The 15924-nt window shown below is 50.1% G+C and overlaps 2 protein-coding genes across 2 annotated transcripts in view; one reads left to right on the top strand and one right to left on the bottom strand.

Moving 5' to 3' along the window:
• The first annotated feature begins 305 nt into the window (after window positions 1–305).
• LOC122396761 lies at window positions 306–5818 on the top strand. Its single transcript, XM_043395418.1, has 2 exons — window positions 306–1505; window positions 1592–5818. The coding sequence occupies exons 1-2, from the start codon at window positions 306–308 to the stop codon at window positions 5816–5818; spliced, it is 5427 nt and encodes a 1808-aa protein (XP_043251353.1).
• A 469-nt stretch (window positions 5819–6287) lies between these two features.
• Window positions 6288–15924, bottom strand: part of LOC122404573 — a 33573-nt gene continuing 23936 nt past the window's right edge. The window contains exon 10 of the mRNA XM_043408652.1: window positions 6288–11825. Coding sequence (XP_043264587.1) covers window positions 11363–11825 — 463 coding nt within the window. The 3' untranslated portion in view covers window positions 6288–11362. The remainder of the gene's footprint in view (window positions 11826–15924) is intronic.

Below are 15924 nucleotides of genomic sequence, written 5' to 3'. Positions count from 1 at the left end.
CCCATTTTCTAGAAAAAAATTCGAGAAGGTGTGAAATTTTTCGACGGAAAAAAAAACTTCAAATCGTTCTGGAAAAATTATTTTCGTTTGCGGGGGTCAGTTACAATCATTTTTGGTGAGTAGACATACCCCCGAAATCCTGAACATTTTCGAGAAAAAAATTCAGTACGGGCGGAACTTGAAACGTCAATAACTTTTTAACGAAGCCTCCATCAACAAATTGGTATTCTTGATTTTCGTCCTATTTTGGCCTCTAGAATCCCCCATGCTACGTGTCACAATGGTAATGGTATGTTTAAAGAAACATGTCGGGAACGACGGAGACGAAGAAGGTGGATGTTAAGGATGCCCCGATCGTCGATGCGCCAGGGACATCCGGCGAGGGTGATGCAGCCCCAAAGAAGACGAAAACCCCGCGGTTCAGTCTCGGTAGAAGATGGCACCGATTTCGTATTTTGACGCCGAACTCCTCCATTCTCAGCGGTTCCTACGCGATGACCAGTCCCCATTTCAAGTACAGAAGCCGCGGTCGACAAGCCGCCCCCGCATCCGTGGTGGCCATAGTCTACGGGCGTCTGTTCGAGCCGAAAGAGTGGACGAAGGAATACGTGAACCAAGTGTTGGAGTATGGCGACAAGGTGTTCCGCACCAGCGTGTTGAGGAATCACGTGAAGGAGGACGAGTACATGAAGACCACGCTGGTCCATCCGGAGTTCTACATCTCGAATTACAAGGTGCTGGTGTGCGTGGAGGAGACAGGGATATACGGGAACCTGTTCAGCGAGACCGTGGGCTGTCCAGACTTCGCCGACGGATTGCAAAAGTTCTTCCAAAACAGCGACGCCGGCGTGATCACCGCTCAGGCCACGTCGGTGGCCATGTGGCGTCATCCGGACATTGGTTTTCTGTACTTCGACCCGGCGCCCTGCGACGAGGAGGGTGTTCGTCATCCGGAGGGTTCCGCCTGCGTGATGAGGTTCAAGTGTATGAGCGATATACGCGACCACTTTCTCAAGAGTATGGACAAACGGTACGACTCCAGATACTGTGTCGAGAAGGTGACCGTTTTGCGCGTGAGCGAAGTCGGTCGCGGCTACGTCGGTCGTCTTCCAAGCAGCAGTCGTCTAACGGTCGACAAGAGCGTCCTTCGTGCCATAAATCCGGTCGACATCGACGAGAACCAGATGGACTGCACGAAACCGGTGCCGAAGAAGGAGAAAGCGAAAGCCTCCACTACCGCGAAGATCCACAGGGAGCCGTTGTCGATCACCATTTCGAATTACAGCATCGACAAACGTTTCGCCACCGATCCCCTGGTAGATCAGGACAAGTTCGACACCGGCTACACGTACGAGGACATGCACGTGAACGTGCCGTCTACGTTCAGAGAGTTGCCCGGTAACATGGCGATACTCCACGGATTGACTCACGAGGGTAGCGACGCGTACAAGGGCAAAGGGGCGCAGAACGTGGCGAACTGCGTGATGGCCATCGCCATGAAAAAGGTGTAGTACCGCGTAACAATTATCTATGCGTTAATAACTATCCGTTACGTTCATAAATTACCTCTGGTATGATAAACACTACAAAGGTTCATCCGGTGAAAACGTGGCTGAGACCGAAGCTGGACGAGATACTGACGCTGGGGGACAATCTGTACGCGGACGTGAAGGCGGAGAAGCCGACGATGAGAACCATGACCGCGCCGGATCTCTACGACGCGAAGATTCAGGTGGAGAACGCGAAGCTGGTGATAGACGTTGACCTGATCACGGTCACCGGAACGGTTTCTTCCAAGATCCCCACGGTGCTGAATCTGAAACAAGCCTTGGAGGAGTTCTTTCTGGTGAACACGGAAGGCGTGATCGAGTCCTCGTCGATGTCCGTGGCGATTTGGAACCAAGACGATTGTTACTACATGTTCGATCCTCGACAATGCGATAACATCGGCGTTAGAATTCGAGAGGAGAAGGGTGGAAAGGGATCGAAGGGCAACGGAATAGAGAAGAAGGGTAACTGTTGCGTAATGAGGTTCTCGAACACCGACGCGCTGGCCGCTCTGTTTTGGAAGAACCTCGAACACTCGAAGAAGAACGACCGTTTCACCATCAGGCACATCACCATTTTGGACGATATTCCTGGCACCAGACTGTGGCACGACTTTCAGCCGGGCACGCCCGGTGAGACCTGGATTCTCCAGGGCACCACGTCCAACGAGGACGAAGAATTCGAGGACGAGACTCGGGGTATTCAAGGACTCGCGATGCCAGTGGTGGGTCTGATAGCAGCGAGAGAGACACCGCCGACCAAGTGGACCAACGAGACGATCGACGCGGTGATACGGGAGGGGGACGCGTATTATCAGTGGTGCAACCCCGTCGTGGACACGGAGGAGGAAGGTCAGAACTACTTCTTCGTGCCCAACCTAAAGAAGAATCTCTACTTTAAAAACAGGAAGGTGAAGATCGACGTGGAGGAAGGGACGATCGTTGGAAATTTAACAGCGCCTCTCGAGAGCGACGTTCCGCGCATGGAGCAGGCTCTGAAACAGTTCTTCGAGAATCATCAGTACGGTATCGTGGAGGTGAAGAACATGACCGTGGCCGTGTGGAGGGTCGACGAGGATGTGAAAGAAAAGGACGAGGTGGTGCAGCGAACCGTTTACTACTGTTTCGATCCGAATCCGCGAAATAGCCTGGGCCTGTGGTCGATGGACGAGGAAGAACCTGGTGTGGCCTGCGTGATTCGAACCCTGAGTCTGTCCGTGTTGGCGAAGATGATCGAGACGAACGCGGGACAAGATCAGGAGGTTAGCGACGAGTTCTCGATTCACGATATGAAGAGCGTGCACATCGGATCGGAGATGACCGACGAGGAGATAGAAGAGGACAAACTGATCCCGGTGAAGCCGGATCTGCACAATTACCTTAACATGGGGGACACCGGGGCCATTCTGTTGGGCAGCTTCAACCAGGCGAACGAGACGATGTTCAAACGCCACAGTAGAGATAAGCAACAAGCTGCCTGCGCCTTGGCGACCCTGGCGATGACGAAGCTGTACAATCCGCACTTGTGGTACAGGGAAGTGGTCGACGATGTGCTGAAGCTGGCCGACAAGATCACCACGGAGAATCTCGATAATCTACCGGAAGAGGAGATGGAGGAAGAAACGCCAAGAGACTATCTTCTTCCGAGCGAGATAGGCGAAGACTTTGCCGTGGGGGTGAATCGAATGTACGTGGCGTTGGAGGAGGAGGCTGTCGCGGGCAGGATGACCGAGTTGGAGGCGCAGCTGGAAACCTTTTTCGAGACGAACACGATGGGCATATTCAGGCAGGGCAGCGTGATGATGGCTGTATGGAGGGAAGCGGACGCGTACTTTGTTATGGACCCGAAGGGTAGAGACACTCGGGGCGAACCGCGCGAGAAAGACGGGGCGGCTTGCGTGATGTGGTTCACCGATGTTCCGTCGTTGGTGACGGCGATTCAAGCGGTCGCTACCGGGGACGAGTTCGTCCTGGACACCGTCACCGTGGACAACGCCTACGAGACGCGAGTGGCGGAAGAGGAGCGACCGCCGCGACCGTCTTCGGGGGAGGATCCCTGGTTTCAGTTTCCCAAGTTAACGGAGGGCGTGTGGAGCATCGACGGCACGGTAAAGATGGACGACGAAAGGTTCAAAGAGGCTAACAGGAACCAGCAGACCGCGGCTATCGCGGTGATGGGCATCGTCTTCGCCAAGGTCTACGAGCCGCGTTATTGGACGCAGGCGGTGCTCGACGAGGTGATCGTCACCGGCGACAAGCTGCACTCAAAGTGCGTGGAGAGGCTCGGCGAGGGTTCCGTACCAAGAATAAACGAGATCATGACCGAGTTTTTCCTCTCGACACGTCGCATCAATCTGACGATCAAGGACTGCGTCGAGGCGGGCAGTCTGACCGCGAAGCCGCCCAAAGTTCAGAGTCTGCAGACTGGTATCGACAAGTTCTTCTCCCGGTACAGTTCGGGCGCACTGACCGTGGGCGATAACAGGAATATAGCCGTTTGGAAGTTCGACAACGTCTACTACACCCTGATACCCGACTGGCCGACCAGCAAAGGGGAGACGACCACGGTGGCGCCGAAAGTTCTACGCTTGGCCAACACCGAGATCCTGGTTGGCTATCTGTTGGAGCTACTCGGGTCCGAGGGCGACTACGAGATGATCGCGATCGACGTGGTGAACTGGAACAAGCTTGCCCCGTGGAAATTCGACCCGAGCGCGGCCGTTCGGCCCTCGAATTTGCCGGCCCTGAACGCTTACAGGAGGGTGAGGGGCGAGGCTCGAGCGATCCTCCGTGGCAGCTACCACCAAGGGGACGAAATATTCCCGGAGTCGTTCCGGAACAAGCAGACAGCGGCGAATTGCGTGGTGGCCCTCGGTATGTCCGTGGTGAAGAGCCCTATCACCTGGACCAAGAAAACCATGGACGAGATCCTGGCGATCGGGACGAACGTCCACCGGCTGACGCAGAAGGCCAAACCGACGATAGTGCGTATCAAACCGAAGGACATCATCAGAGTGTTCTACGTGGGCGTGAACATTCTGACCGCGGACATAGAGCCCAACACGGTGTCCGGTATAGTCGCCATTCCCCCGCCTCAGCCCGAGGACAAGAAGAAGAAGAAAGGACGAGGCGCCAAGAGAAGAGCGAGGGCTGGCAGGAGGGGAAAGAAGGTCAGGGGTCCTCAGAGGATTCGACCACCGCCGCCTCCGCCGATTCTGTTGGAAAAGGGCGTTCAACAGTTCTTCGAGAACAATCGGGCAGGCGTTCTGGTGACCGATCGCGGAGCCGTGGCCATCTGGAAGGACATGGGCGTCTACTTTATGTACGATCCACGGGCTCTGAGCGATCAGGGTCTGCCCGATTTTTACGGCACCTCGTGCGTGATGTGGTTCGCCTGCATAGAGCCGCTCTACGAGGTTCTGTTCGCCAATATCGACGAGCAAGAGAAGTACGGTCGCTATCAGATCTGCAGGGTGATCATCAAGACGGCCATGATCGAACCCCTGCCGTGTCCCGCGGGATTCAAGCCCTACTTCGACTGCACGAGCCCCCCGATCCCGGTCACCAGCACGAAGAGGAACACCACCTTGGACGTTGTCACGGTTACGGAGTACAACTTCGTGGACGAGGAGTTGAGCGTTCTGCGCGGCAGTTTGCACATGAACCATCGTATCTGGAGCTCGACCAGCAGAGGTTTCCAGAGCACCGCGATCGCGGCCGTCGCCATTGTCGTGGGTCTGCTTCACGTCCCGTCCACCTGGACACCCGAATTGATAGACGCGATATTGAAATACGGCGATTTACTACACTCGGACAGCGTGCGTGCAGCGCGTCCCGGCTCCAGGAATCTGTCGCCCAGCGAGCTACTCACGGTTTTTATCGTCGGCGATTTCCGTGCCACCGTGCACATCCACAATCACACCACGGCCGGTCTTCTTCACGCGTTCGATCTCGCCGAATCGTTGGTGATGTTCTTTCGCTCGAATTGCGCTGGTATCCTTCACACCACCAACATGGCGGTCGCGGTGATGCAACATTACGGGAAATTCTACTTGTTCGATCCGTGCGCGAGGAACGAGCTGGGCAGGCCGAGTTTCGACGGCGCTGCCTGCGTGATGAAGTGCGAGAGCATCATGAAGATGGCCAAGGTGTTCGTGACGAACTCGAATCTCAAGACGCCTAACGTTTACACTCTGAACGCGGTGAACATCTTGAACCTATTCTTCTTCTCCGATGCCAAGACCGGTTGTCCGCCAAAGTGCGAGCAATAACCGCCCGAACGGTGATTACAACCCTTTTTTCTGCCTATCGACAATTTTTATTTAAACGTTTACTCGAACATTTACTTCGTCAAAATTTGTGAAATAGCGTTAGGGTAATTGTTGAAACAAGTGAGAGGTGGTTAAAGGTTTTTACAGAGACCCCACCTCTCACCCTTTAACGAGGATCCGAAATCAAACAAAAATGAGAGAAATTAAATTGAAATTGTGTTTAAAGTTTTGACGAGAAATTCTCTCGATACCTCTTACCGCTGACTGCAGCGATATAGTCCGGGCCATGATGTAGCAAGGATGTAAACTCGTGTAGGTGTCAAAGTTTACACGTTCACAGGTCCGAATAAGCTCACAATAAGTGAATTGACAGTAATGGTACAACTGGGATAGTAAAAGGTCAGTCGGGGTGAATGAATGGACACGGTCGACAACATTCTCAAATTGCTAATTTTATTTATAGGTTTCTTTATGACACAAATCACTTTTAGCGTCTACATGAGTAGGAGATACAGGCTATACGAGAATGAATTTGATACAGATCACTTATTAGTGTAAATACAATGTATCTTCAATTACACGCTATTAACTAGATACTTAGAAAACACTGTACAACGCAGCTGAAAACTGTCGTGGATACTTTACAATATGTTACAAGCACTCCTTTTCATGCGAGACGAGCTCGGCCGCGGCTAGTGCCGAAAAATCGTTCGTCGGGACAGAATTTTCGCGATCAGCCGCGGGCAGGCTTTCTCGAGCGATACGATGACGTCTCGCGCGGTCTGGTAGGCCGTGTTTTTTTAACAGGCTCGGAAGCTGTTCCACGGTCGTCGGTCGCGACCACGCTGTATCCCGCTGTACACCCTTTCCAAACACCCCGAAAGAAACGCGAGAACAGCTTCCTTCGTCCCTGACCATCCATGGGGGACCACAACGGACCACACTTCGTGACGTCGTCTAGTTCCTCGGAAAGTGAACTAACGCCCAAGTTCCGCGAGCAGAGTTCCTAACCGAAGAACGTCTCGGTTCTCGATCAACGAAGCTCAATCCCCGTGGATCGTTCCGCGAACCGAAATCGAATCAGATTACTCGCGCGATCACGAATGAATTTCTTGTTTGCCGAGCAACGGGGTTTGGAATCTGTGGGGAAACGCGCGTACAAGTCGGCCGAATTGTTCGGACGTTTCGAACATCGCGATCGAGAAAACGCGTTTCAACCGAGCGTCTCCTGGGATCTCTGCTCCCGCAACCCGACTCTTCCTACACCAGTCATCGTCGTACCATTCACACGCAGATACACGCACGCACGCACACGCACGCAATAATACATCGCACGGCTTTATAAGTCTTTTCTTTGTGGCCAACGTCTGTCGGGTACTATCAACGACAGTTCCCCTTTTCGCGTACGCTCGTCCCTGTGAACCGTCCGCTGTCCTCGTGCTCGCACGTTTCGTCCTCTCGATCGATCGATCGGTCGATCCTTCTTCGTTGCTTCGTTCCTCCACACGCAACGATTTCTTCGGCTCGTTCCATCTTGACGCGATTCGCGATCGGAGACTCCTGAAGATCTTTGGCAGTATTGTTACGATAGTATTAACCACTTGTCGTACAACGAGTCTGATTCGTCGTGAAATCTAGTACAATTAAAGTCAATACATTTTCATACAAAATTAAACAGTATACGTTCGAAAAATTTATTACAATTATAATCGTACGTCAAGGGGTTAAGGACTAAAGGTAAGGAGAAAATATCGGTATCGAGGATACCGAACTATTTAAGATTTCTATACGGTAGTTGAATTTTTCTATCTCAAAAGTTTGAGACCGTTAAATTGCACGCTTGTGAATCTTCGAGACAAATAGATCGCTTGCCAAAAATCTTCGGAGCAGGAAGCAACGAAGAGAAGTTAAAAAATGAACAGCAGAGATTCGCGAGAGTGTCCGTGAATGGCGAACCCTGACCATTGACAGAACGAATTCGAAACGGATCGTTAATCGTAAAAAATATGTATTATCGATAATATTGGCATGATGTCGTTATGGCACGTTCAGTTAACCGTTTAGTGACGCGTTTACAGACTTATATTACGTTTCTCGCTAAACAGACATCGCGCGATTATCTCGGTCGAGAAGCGATTACGAATAAACGTGAAAAAAAAAAGAAGAAAAAAAAAAGAAAATTGGGGGAAATAAAAGGAAATAACAGGAAGGAAAAACGCTTCGCTAAACTGTTTCTTCTTGTCTTTGCTCTCTATCGCACGCACACATACACACACACGCGCACGCGCACGTATACGCACACGCACTCTCTCTCTCCCGTCCTTTTATTATCCGCCTCGACAACGCACGCACGTGATCATCCACATCGCGGCACAACACTCTCTCTTTCCATCGTCGTCGTCAAAGTCCTCCATTGCACTTTCCCATTCGACGCAACAAATGCACCTTAGAACGTATTTTATGTACAAAAGCTGCTCCCTAATGCGAACACGCGCGAAAACAATTTTCGACCGGTTTTCTCTTCTATTGCCGTGCTTGGAATTGCTTCATTTTCGATCGGTTTCGTTCTTTTCTCTATTTTTCTTTGCTCTTTCGGTCGTTATCATCTTGGCAAGGGGATGGGGGAGAGAGACGAAAAGAGGGGGAAGTCAGATTGCACCGAGGGTATACGCAAATGGTACGAAAACATTAACTATCAGGAATTTGCGTTAAACGATTAACATTGCGCGCGGTTCCATCTCTGTTCTTGGATCGAAGAGAAGTTTCACGCTTTGACCAGATAACGAATCCGGAAACATAACAGAAAATTGTAACGAAACAGTCGGGAAACGGCTGAGAATTAAAAAAAAAAGAAGACATTGCAAAGTTACGCGACGATCAGCCTGTTTCCGCGCGATTAAAGAAATTAAACTCTAATACTATCGCTACGATTCTTTCTCGCCGATTGGGCAGACAAAACTGATAAAATTAAACGAAGAATATTATCGTCGCGATCTTCGATTTGTTCGCACGTTCATTCCACGATAACAGAGTTCGATCAGAAAATAAAAACACGATAAAAGAACAACGCACGATCGACAAATCTTTTCTTCCTTTCGTCGCTACGGAAACCTCGTAGATCGACGATCGAAAACTGTAAAAACAAAATTAAAGTCGGACCAAAGTTCCGATTCCGGGGCTCTCTTCCGAGTCCGCTTGGAATTTTTACAAATTTCCTAAAAATTGCTACAAACGTCGCGCTACGCGTTGCACGCTTCGACAAAAATATTCCCTACCGATAACGGAATTTTCACGGAGCTATTTCACGAAAGGAAGCAACGAAACCAAAGGGGGGAGAGGGGTGGGGGCGTCAAATATTTTAGACGTTCGAAACCGATGGGGAATTTCATCGGGGGGAAAGTTGTAGAAACGGTATCGAGTAGCTGAAATATTTGGCGTCGACTTTCGATTCTTCGGTTTCTCGGGGAAATAGCGACAACGGGAAGTATAGAAGAGGGAGAGGAGGGGAGGGGGGCAAGGGAAACGATAGGAACGGAATCGACGGGATTTGAAGTAGCAAGAAACGAACGGCGCGAAAAACCGATATCGTAGCTCGATAAATAATGCAACGCGTCTCTCTCGTTGAACGATCGGTAAGAAGCGGCGACTCGATCGGACGCGTTTTCTAGTGGAAGCTCTCGATCGCGCCTTTGATGCTACAAAACAGTCTCTCTCATTCGCCGCGGTTATTGTCTTCGATGGCACGAAAGCGCGAGCGGTGCGTTTGATTTCGATCGCCTCGTCCCGCGTCTTCCCGATCGTTTTCGATGCTCCCGACCGTCGCGAAAGAAATATTTCCGTGGGGCGCGTAGAGGAAAGTTGGCAGTGTTGAAGAGGATCGAAGGTGGGGGAGGATACGGTGTAATCGTTCACGAAGGAGATGGTTTCGATCTTGAGTTTGGACAGATTATTCCTGAGATTTCACCTAAATAGCTCGTTAATATATTGTATTATGCAATGGAGATCCACGGATGGGACACCCTCGAATCGTTCGTGTCCCGCAAAAGAAACTATCCCACCCGTCGCGTTACACTGTAGGTGCAGTGATCAACAATTTTGGTCGCTCAAGATCGCCGAATTATTAATCCCAATCGTGATAGTCGATATATCCGATTTGTATCGACTCGCGACGTCCTCGAGCGACCAATCGACTTTGTTCCGAGTACAGTCTCCGAGATAGGAGGAATAACGCATACAAAAGCGTACGAGGGAGAAGGGATGATGTGTAACGACGAGGGTCAGATACCGGGGGGGGACAGAGGTGTCGGGAATTGTTCACGGGGCGACCTAAAAGTTACGAGCTTTGCACTAAAAAACGAGATCTTACACGCTAATTAATCGCATTGTGTATAGACTTTTAAAAAAATAACAAATTACATACAGAAGATAGGTATTTTGACACCGTGAGGTCGAATAAATGAATGACAATAAAAAGTCTTGTTCTCGTTCTACGACTCATCATCATCATCATCATCATCATCTGTTACTCTTCATCTTTCTCTCTCTCTCTCTCTCTTTCGCTCTCTCGTGTCTCATTCTTCCTATCCGTTCTACATACACACACACTCTTTCGCTTTCTCTCGTTTTTGCTCGTTTTACCTTTTAGTTATACACGTCTGCGGTATAATTACTATAGAATATAGTACCTGGCACAGGAACATGACCTCTCAGTCATTGGCATCACAACGTAACAAGGACTACAAGCTGTGTCACGCGCACCTTTATAAATCGCCTTTCTTCGCCCTTTTCCCACGCACGCACGCACGCACCATCCACGCAAACCGCGACTCTCATTCTTGACCCCTTTCGTGCTCGTCTATCATACGAACTGGCAATCTTCGTATTCTCGAGTGGGTGACTACAGCCAGACACTTGGTCCTGAGTATTTCTGCATCATATTTTCATAATCGTTTTTGTTCTTATTTTTGTTCGTCAACGTCCACGCCCAGCTTCCGTCGGTCGGTCAACTTCTGGACACTGGGTCTTATACTCTGGCGAACGAATGGCAACGTGGGGTGAACACGATTACCCGAGGATCCGTCGTTTATCCTTAGCCCCGAGGTTTAGGAAACGTCCGATCGACTCGATCGTCCTACCCGCGCCGAAGACATTCGACGATCCCCCGGATCAGCGGTCAACGAACGTTCCACGGCCGAAGAATCTTGTGGAACCGCGGGCCCCGAGACCCCCGATCGCTCGAAACAGTCTCGTCGATTGCTCGAGGCGTTCGATCGTTACTTCGACATCGAGGATGATCTCGCAACGAAGACTCCCCTCGATCGTTCCTACGGTCACGATCAGCGGCGATCCTCTCGCGCCGGTACTCGTCCCACAACGATCCCAAACGAAGAAGAGCCAGCTCTCCGGCGCTTTCTCCGTCCTCCTGGTCGTCCAGGTCGCGGCAGCGATCGCTCCTATCGTCCAGTCTCCCGTCTGTACACGTACACGGACCCTGCGGATGACACGGTGTGTTGCAACAGTCTTGTCACGTGGGTCCGGCCGGGGCTACGTAACACTGATCGCCGGATTGGACGTGCCCGACGGCGCCGGCACCACTTCACTCTTTATACACTGTCCGGTCAGTTGGTTCACGCTAAGGGGATTGTTGATGTCGTGGGGATTGGTGCCGACCGGGTTGCGATGCGGCGGCGGCGGCGGTTGAACCGGATGACCGTGCGGCTGACTGGCCGGGTTGTTGGACAGGGGCGGAGGCGGCACCGGGGGCGTCAGAGGACAAGGACACGGGCTGGCCAGACTCGAGGGCGACGGTAACACCAGCGACGGGCTGGCCAGACTAGACAACGCGGACAAACCCCCGGGACTGCTCAGGGACTCGTCTTCCTCGGGAGTGCCTGCCTCCCCCACGCTGCCCAGGTTGTCCTCCGAATGATCGTCCTCGCCTTCGCCGTCGGCTTCGCCATCGCCGTCTCCTCCCTCCCCCATGTATCTGATACATTTCTTCTTACGTCTGCGAACAAGCGTCGAAGAATTAGCCAGGGATGGTCCCAGGGGGACCGTTTCGACGATCATTAATAAACGGGGGATCGAACGTTGCTCCCGCGAACAGTTACGAGCCTAGGGCTGGGGCTCGTCGCTATCGTACGATTTTCTTGCAAGAACCGAGACGGAGCAACGCTGAGTCCTCCGTCGAGTAAGGTTACATCCAGAATTATTACCAACTAAAAGAGCATGCGGACACTCGTAGTCGTTGCAAGGCTGGCCGCGCGGAAGAAACCGCTCCTTCGACCAAACGATCGATCGCTTGGTCCCTCGAACCATCCGATACGTTTGTTTAACCGCGCACGGTTAAACAAATATCCGACGGTTCAAATTACCCAAAAACTATTGTAAGTTTCTTTCAATCGCGTTCTTCAAGATACTATAGTGGACGCAAATTGAACTGTTTCGACCCCACCCACTTACCAATCACTCGCTTCTTACGTCTTCGCGCGTGCCATAGAAATAGAACGAAATGTATTGTTGCGATGCGTTTTCGTCCCGGCTCGGATCGTCGTCAGTCGAATTCACGTTCACTATAGATTTTCGTTAAACGGAACGGAGGTTGAGACCTTCGCGCGACCAGCGTCGGTGTATTCTTCGACACGGTTCACTCGCTGCCAAATGCCATGCTCAAAACGTTCAGACGTAACAAGCAAATAACTGTGTAATAAACGTATACGTGGAAAACGAAAGTCACAACAGAAAAGAATCGAAATGCAGGGGCACAAGGTGGGCTGGGTGGGTGGGGGGGATAGGAAGGGGTGACGCTTGTTTTTTTTTCATCCGCCAGGTGAGAAACTACGTACAGTGGGTAAACGAAGTGCTGGCTACGCGCACTTTCCTTTAAACATCGTCAGGATGTATCATCGGTGGACGTTGGAAACGTACAATTTCTGTCGACGGACGCGTAAATTGACACGCGAGGATATTTAGAGAAAGGCGTGTGTGCCAACACTTTTTTTCTTTACCCATTGTAAATCCCGCTCGATATCGTGTCGCGCGAAAGAAGATCGATTTCCGAATCGCTAGAGTGTTTTAAGGAGCAATCGTTTCCGGGACGCGTGAAAGATTCCGTGCGAATCGGACCGATGGATGTTACGTGGAACTTGGAACGTTCGTGACCGGAAGTGTGGCAACGGTCCTGATCGGCTCGCGGGCAGCGGATTCGTTTGAATAAATGAAAACGTTTCGCGAGCAGGGAAAGAAACAGAAACGTTATAGAAGATGCGAGACACGGCGAACGCGAAGGCGCGTAAAAAGTTTGGTTCCGCGTAAAACCGGAAACGCGAGAAGGAAATAGGCGAATACTCGCTACTGCAAAGTTCCCGTAAAGTGAGCCCGACCGACCTCGTGTGGTAACTGCATCGCAGTCGAGACATTTACTCGCTCTGCCATTGGCTCTCATTATTCATCTCTTAGCCAGTTGAGTTAATCAGTTTGCTTCGTGTGTCAATGTGAACATTACGGTTCATGGACGGGACGTCAACTTTTTAATAGTTCGCAGGCACGTCTGGATTTAAGCGTTAGATGTAGTATCTCTGCATATTTGGGCAAATGATTGATTCGTGCTGTTCTCCGCTCGTTCCCCTCCATTTATTCTTAAATAAACTGTTAAATTCTTCGTTAGGAAGTTGTAAGGAAAGTACTATTTCTACCAAAGACAACTTATCAAATTTTTGTTCAAATTATTTTCCAACCTCGATTTAAATTTTTTTTCGAATGCAAGACACCTTTTGGTCGAAATAGGTACGAGTAAAACCGCGGTAAAAGATAGCGTTTAATGGACGTTCGAATCGCCATAATCGGTGATCGACGTTCCGAGGGCTACTGGAACAGCGCGAACCAAACCGCCGAACCACGTTCGGACAATTGCAAAAGCTTCTACGAAACGTAACGGAGTCACGGCGTGTCAGAGTTGCCGAGCTCACGCTCGAGGGTCGAAAGTCCGAAATTCGAGGGTCGTTGCTTAGAACTTCCATCGAGACTTGGCCTGGCCATAGTCTGGCCTCGCGGCTTCCGACGAGAAACATAAACGCCTCGCAGTGCCTCGAGTTTACTTTTCGGACTACGCGCGACTACGCAACAGTTACGACATTACAACAATTAAAAAATAATATAAGAGAGAAACCAAATATGTATATGTAATATATATGTATATGTATATAAAGAGATAACAAGAAACAAAGGAACGTAAAAACCATGGTTTACGTACTAAATAGAAGGTCAACACATCGGTTACAACACATAATTCGCCGTAAACCGTACGAACTGCCATGCCATAAATCAGTAATCACAATGTATAGTAACATTTATACTTCTCTCTATGCCAAACGTTCCGAACCGAGGAAAGAAAATGAAAAGAAAAAATAAAAAAGTTAAAAAATCTGGTTACACGTAGCGGTGGTAGATGTACGCAACATGTATAGATTTGTATACACGTACAAACGTGTGTCTGTGTGTGTGTGTGTGAGCGTGTGCGTATACATGTACGTGTGTATGTGTATCAACATACATAGTATATATATTTAATATATACATATATATCAGATTTATTACAGACCAGCCATGCTAAGGGCAACACTGAGTAAAGTCCAACTAAACGAGGGTAAATCAAATAACAATAATAAGCTGCAAAGAGCCACAACAATGAGAAACAATGCGAGCATTAGGACGTCGCTGTGCCGCTCACTATGCCACCCCGCTCGTGTCGACATCCGATATTGACCGATATCCGTCGCGATTCAAACAATCAGATCCCCATGAATTTGTCAAACTACCGTCGACACGCGACGTACAATAACGCTTGGACGAGCATGTATATGGCGTAGACAGACGCAACACAGATCCAACCACCCCTCCCCCCGTGACATTTGTCCGAGCGTTTAGACGGCCAACGAGTCGAGTTGGTTGAGTATAGCGAGGGCCAGCGAGCCTGTAGGTTTAAGTCGGGACTGACCACTGTTTAAGAAGAAGTGTTGCAGTAGAAGGGAGGCGATAGGCTTGACTAGAGATTAACATAAGTGGGTTCTTGCTGAGGCGAGGAGGCATTGGAGGCAGTGTTGGTGTTTGGCGGGGCAGTTGCTGCCCCCACCGTCCCTCCACCGCCTCCAGCCCCGACCCCTGCCCCCGCGCTACTTCCCACACCGTGATGGATTATGCTCGCGTGGATGCCCATCCCCGCTCCATGCTCCACTGGGCTGCCAAAACCAACCACCAGCCATTAAAGGGGCGCTCGTCGCATCGACGTTATCACTTTAATCCCATTCTTAAATCCCACACCGTATCCTCGTCACCCACACGCATCGGTCCGAGTCCCTCGACCGTCCTCGTCGCCGGACTCGTCTTTTCTAACAGCCCTTTCCACACCCCGCCGTCGGATACAAATCGAAAACTGTTATCTAGACTACGTGAACGTTCCTATTCAGTTTACATGTACGATCAGTATCCAATCGTGCGCGGTAACGTCGTGTGGAAGGACGCGTTTCTTTCGATCGGTTCGAGTTCATTTCATTTTAACGCTAGAGTCGAACCGACCGAACGTGTCAGAAAATATGTCTCCCAAATTGTCCACATTCGCGAGATTTTTGATTCGAAGGTTCTCAAAACAGTTGCGGGGAACCGTTATGTCGACTAACTGTTACGAAGAAAATTTTAATAGAAATATAATGTCTCCTGATAAACTGTTTCAATATATACAAGTAGCGCATATCGATTTAATATTGATATAATACACATCTCTAAATACTACATTAGGTACATACGCATTACGATGAAACGAGTATCTATTACAAAATTTGTCGACGATTTAACCCTTGTAGAACCGGTTTCAGAGTTCATATGGAATCGATATAAAAGTCGTTTTATAACCAGAATCGATAACAGTTGTAACACCAGTTCTTCGCGACTGTTTCGCTCAAAATCTTTCTATGATATTTATTTTTGGAATTATCTGCGTATAGATCCCGTCCACGCGAACGGGGAGGAAGAGGAGCGGAGTCGACGATGGTTAGATTTACCAATCGTCGACTCTTTCACCGTGTTTACAAAAAAAAAACGAACGATTTCAC

Source organism: Colletes gigas, unplaced genomic scaffold, assembly GCF_013123115.1.
Source record: "Colletes gigas isolate AHSC1104 unplaced genomic scaffold, ASM1312311v1 Colletes_gigas_Sc00001, whole genome shotgun sequence".
Classification (NCBI taxonomy): Eukaryota; Metazoa; Arthropoda; class Insecta; order Hymenoptera; family Colletidae; genus Colletes; species Colletes gigas.
The sequence above is the reverse complement of the archived record's forward strand: the minus strand, read 5'-3'. Positions and strand labels throughout refer to the sequence as shown.

Bases quoted from the DNA above. Each gene is read 5' to 3' on its own strand.
- LOC122396761 (XM_043395418.1), top strand. From the start codon at position 306: ATGTCGGGAACGACGGAGACGAAGAAGGTGGATGTTAAGGATGCCCCG. The intron at 1,506-1,591 runs GTGTAGTACCGC...AACACTACAAAG, and splicing joins TGGCCATCGCCATGAAAAAG to GTTCATCCGGTGAAAACGTG.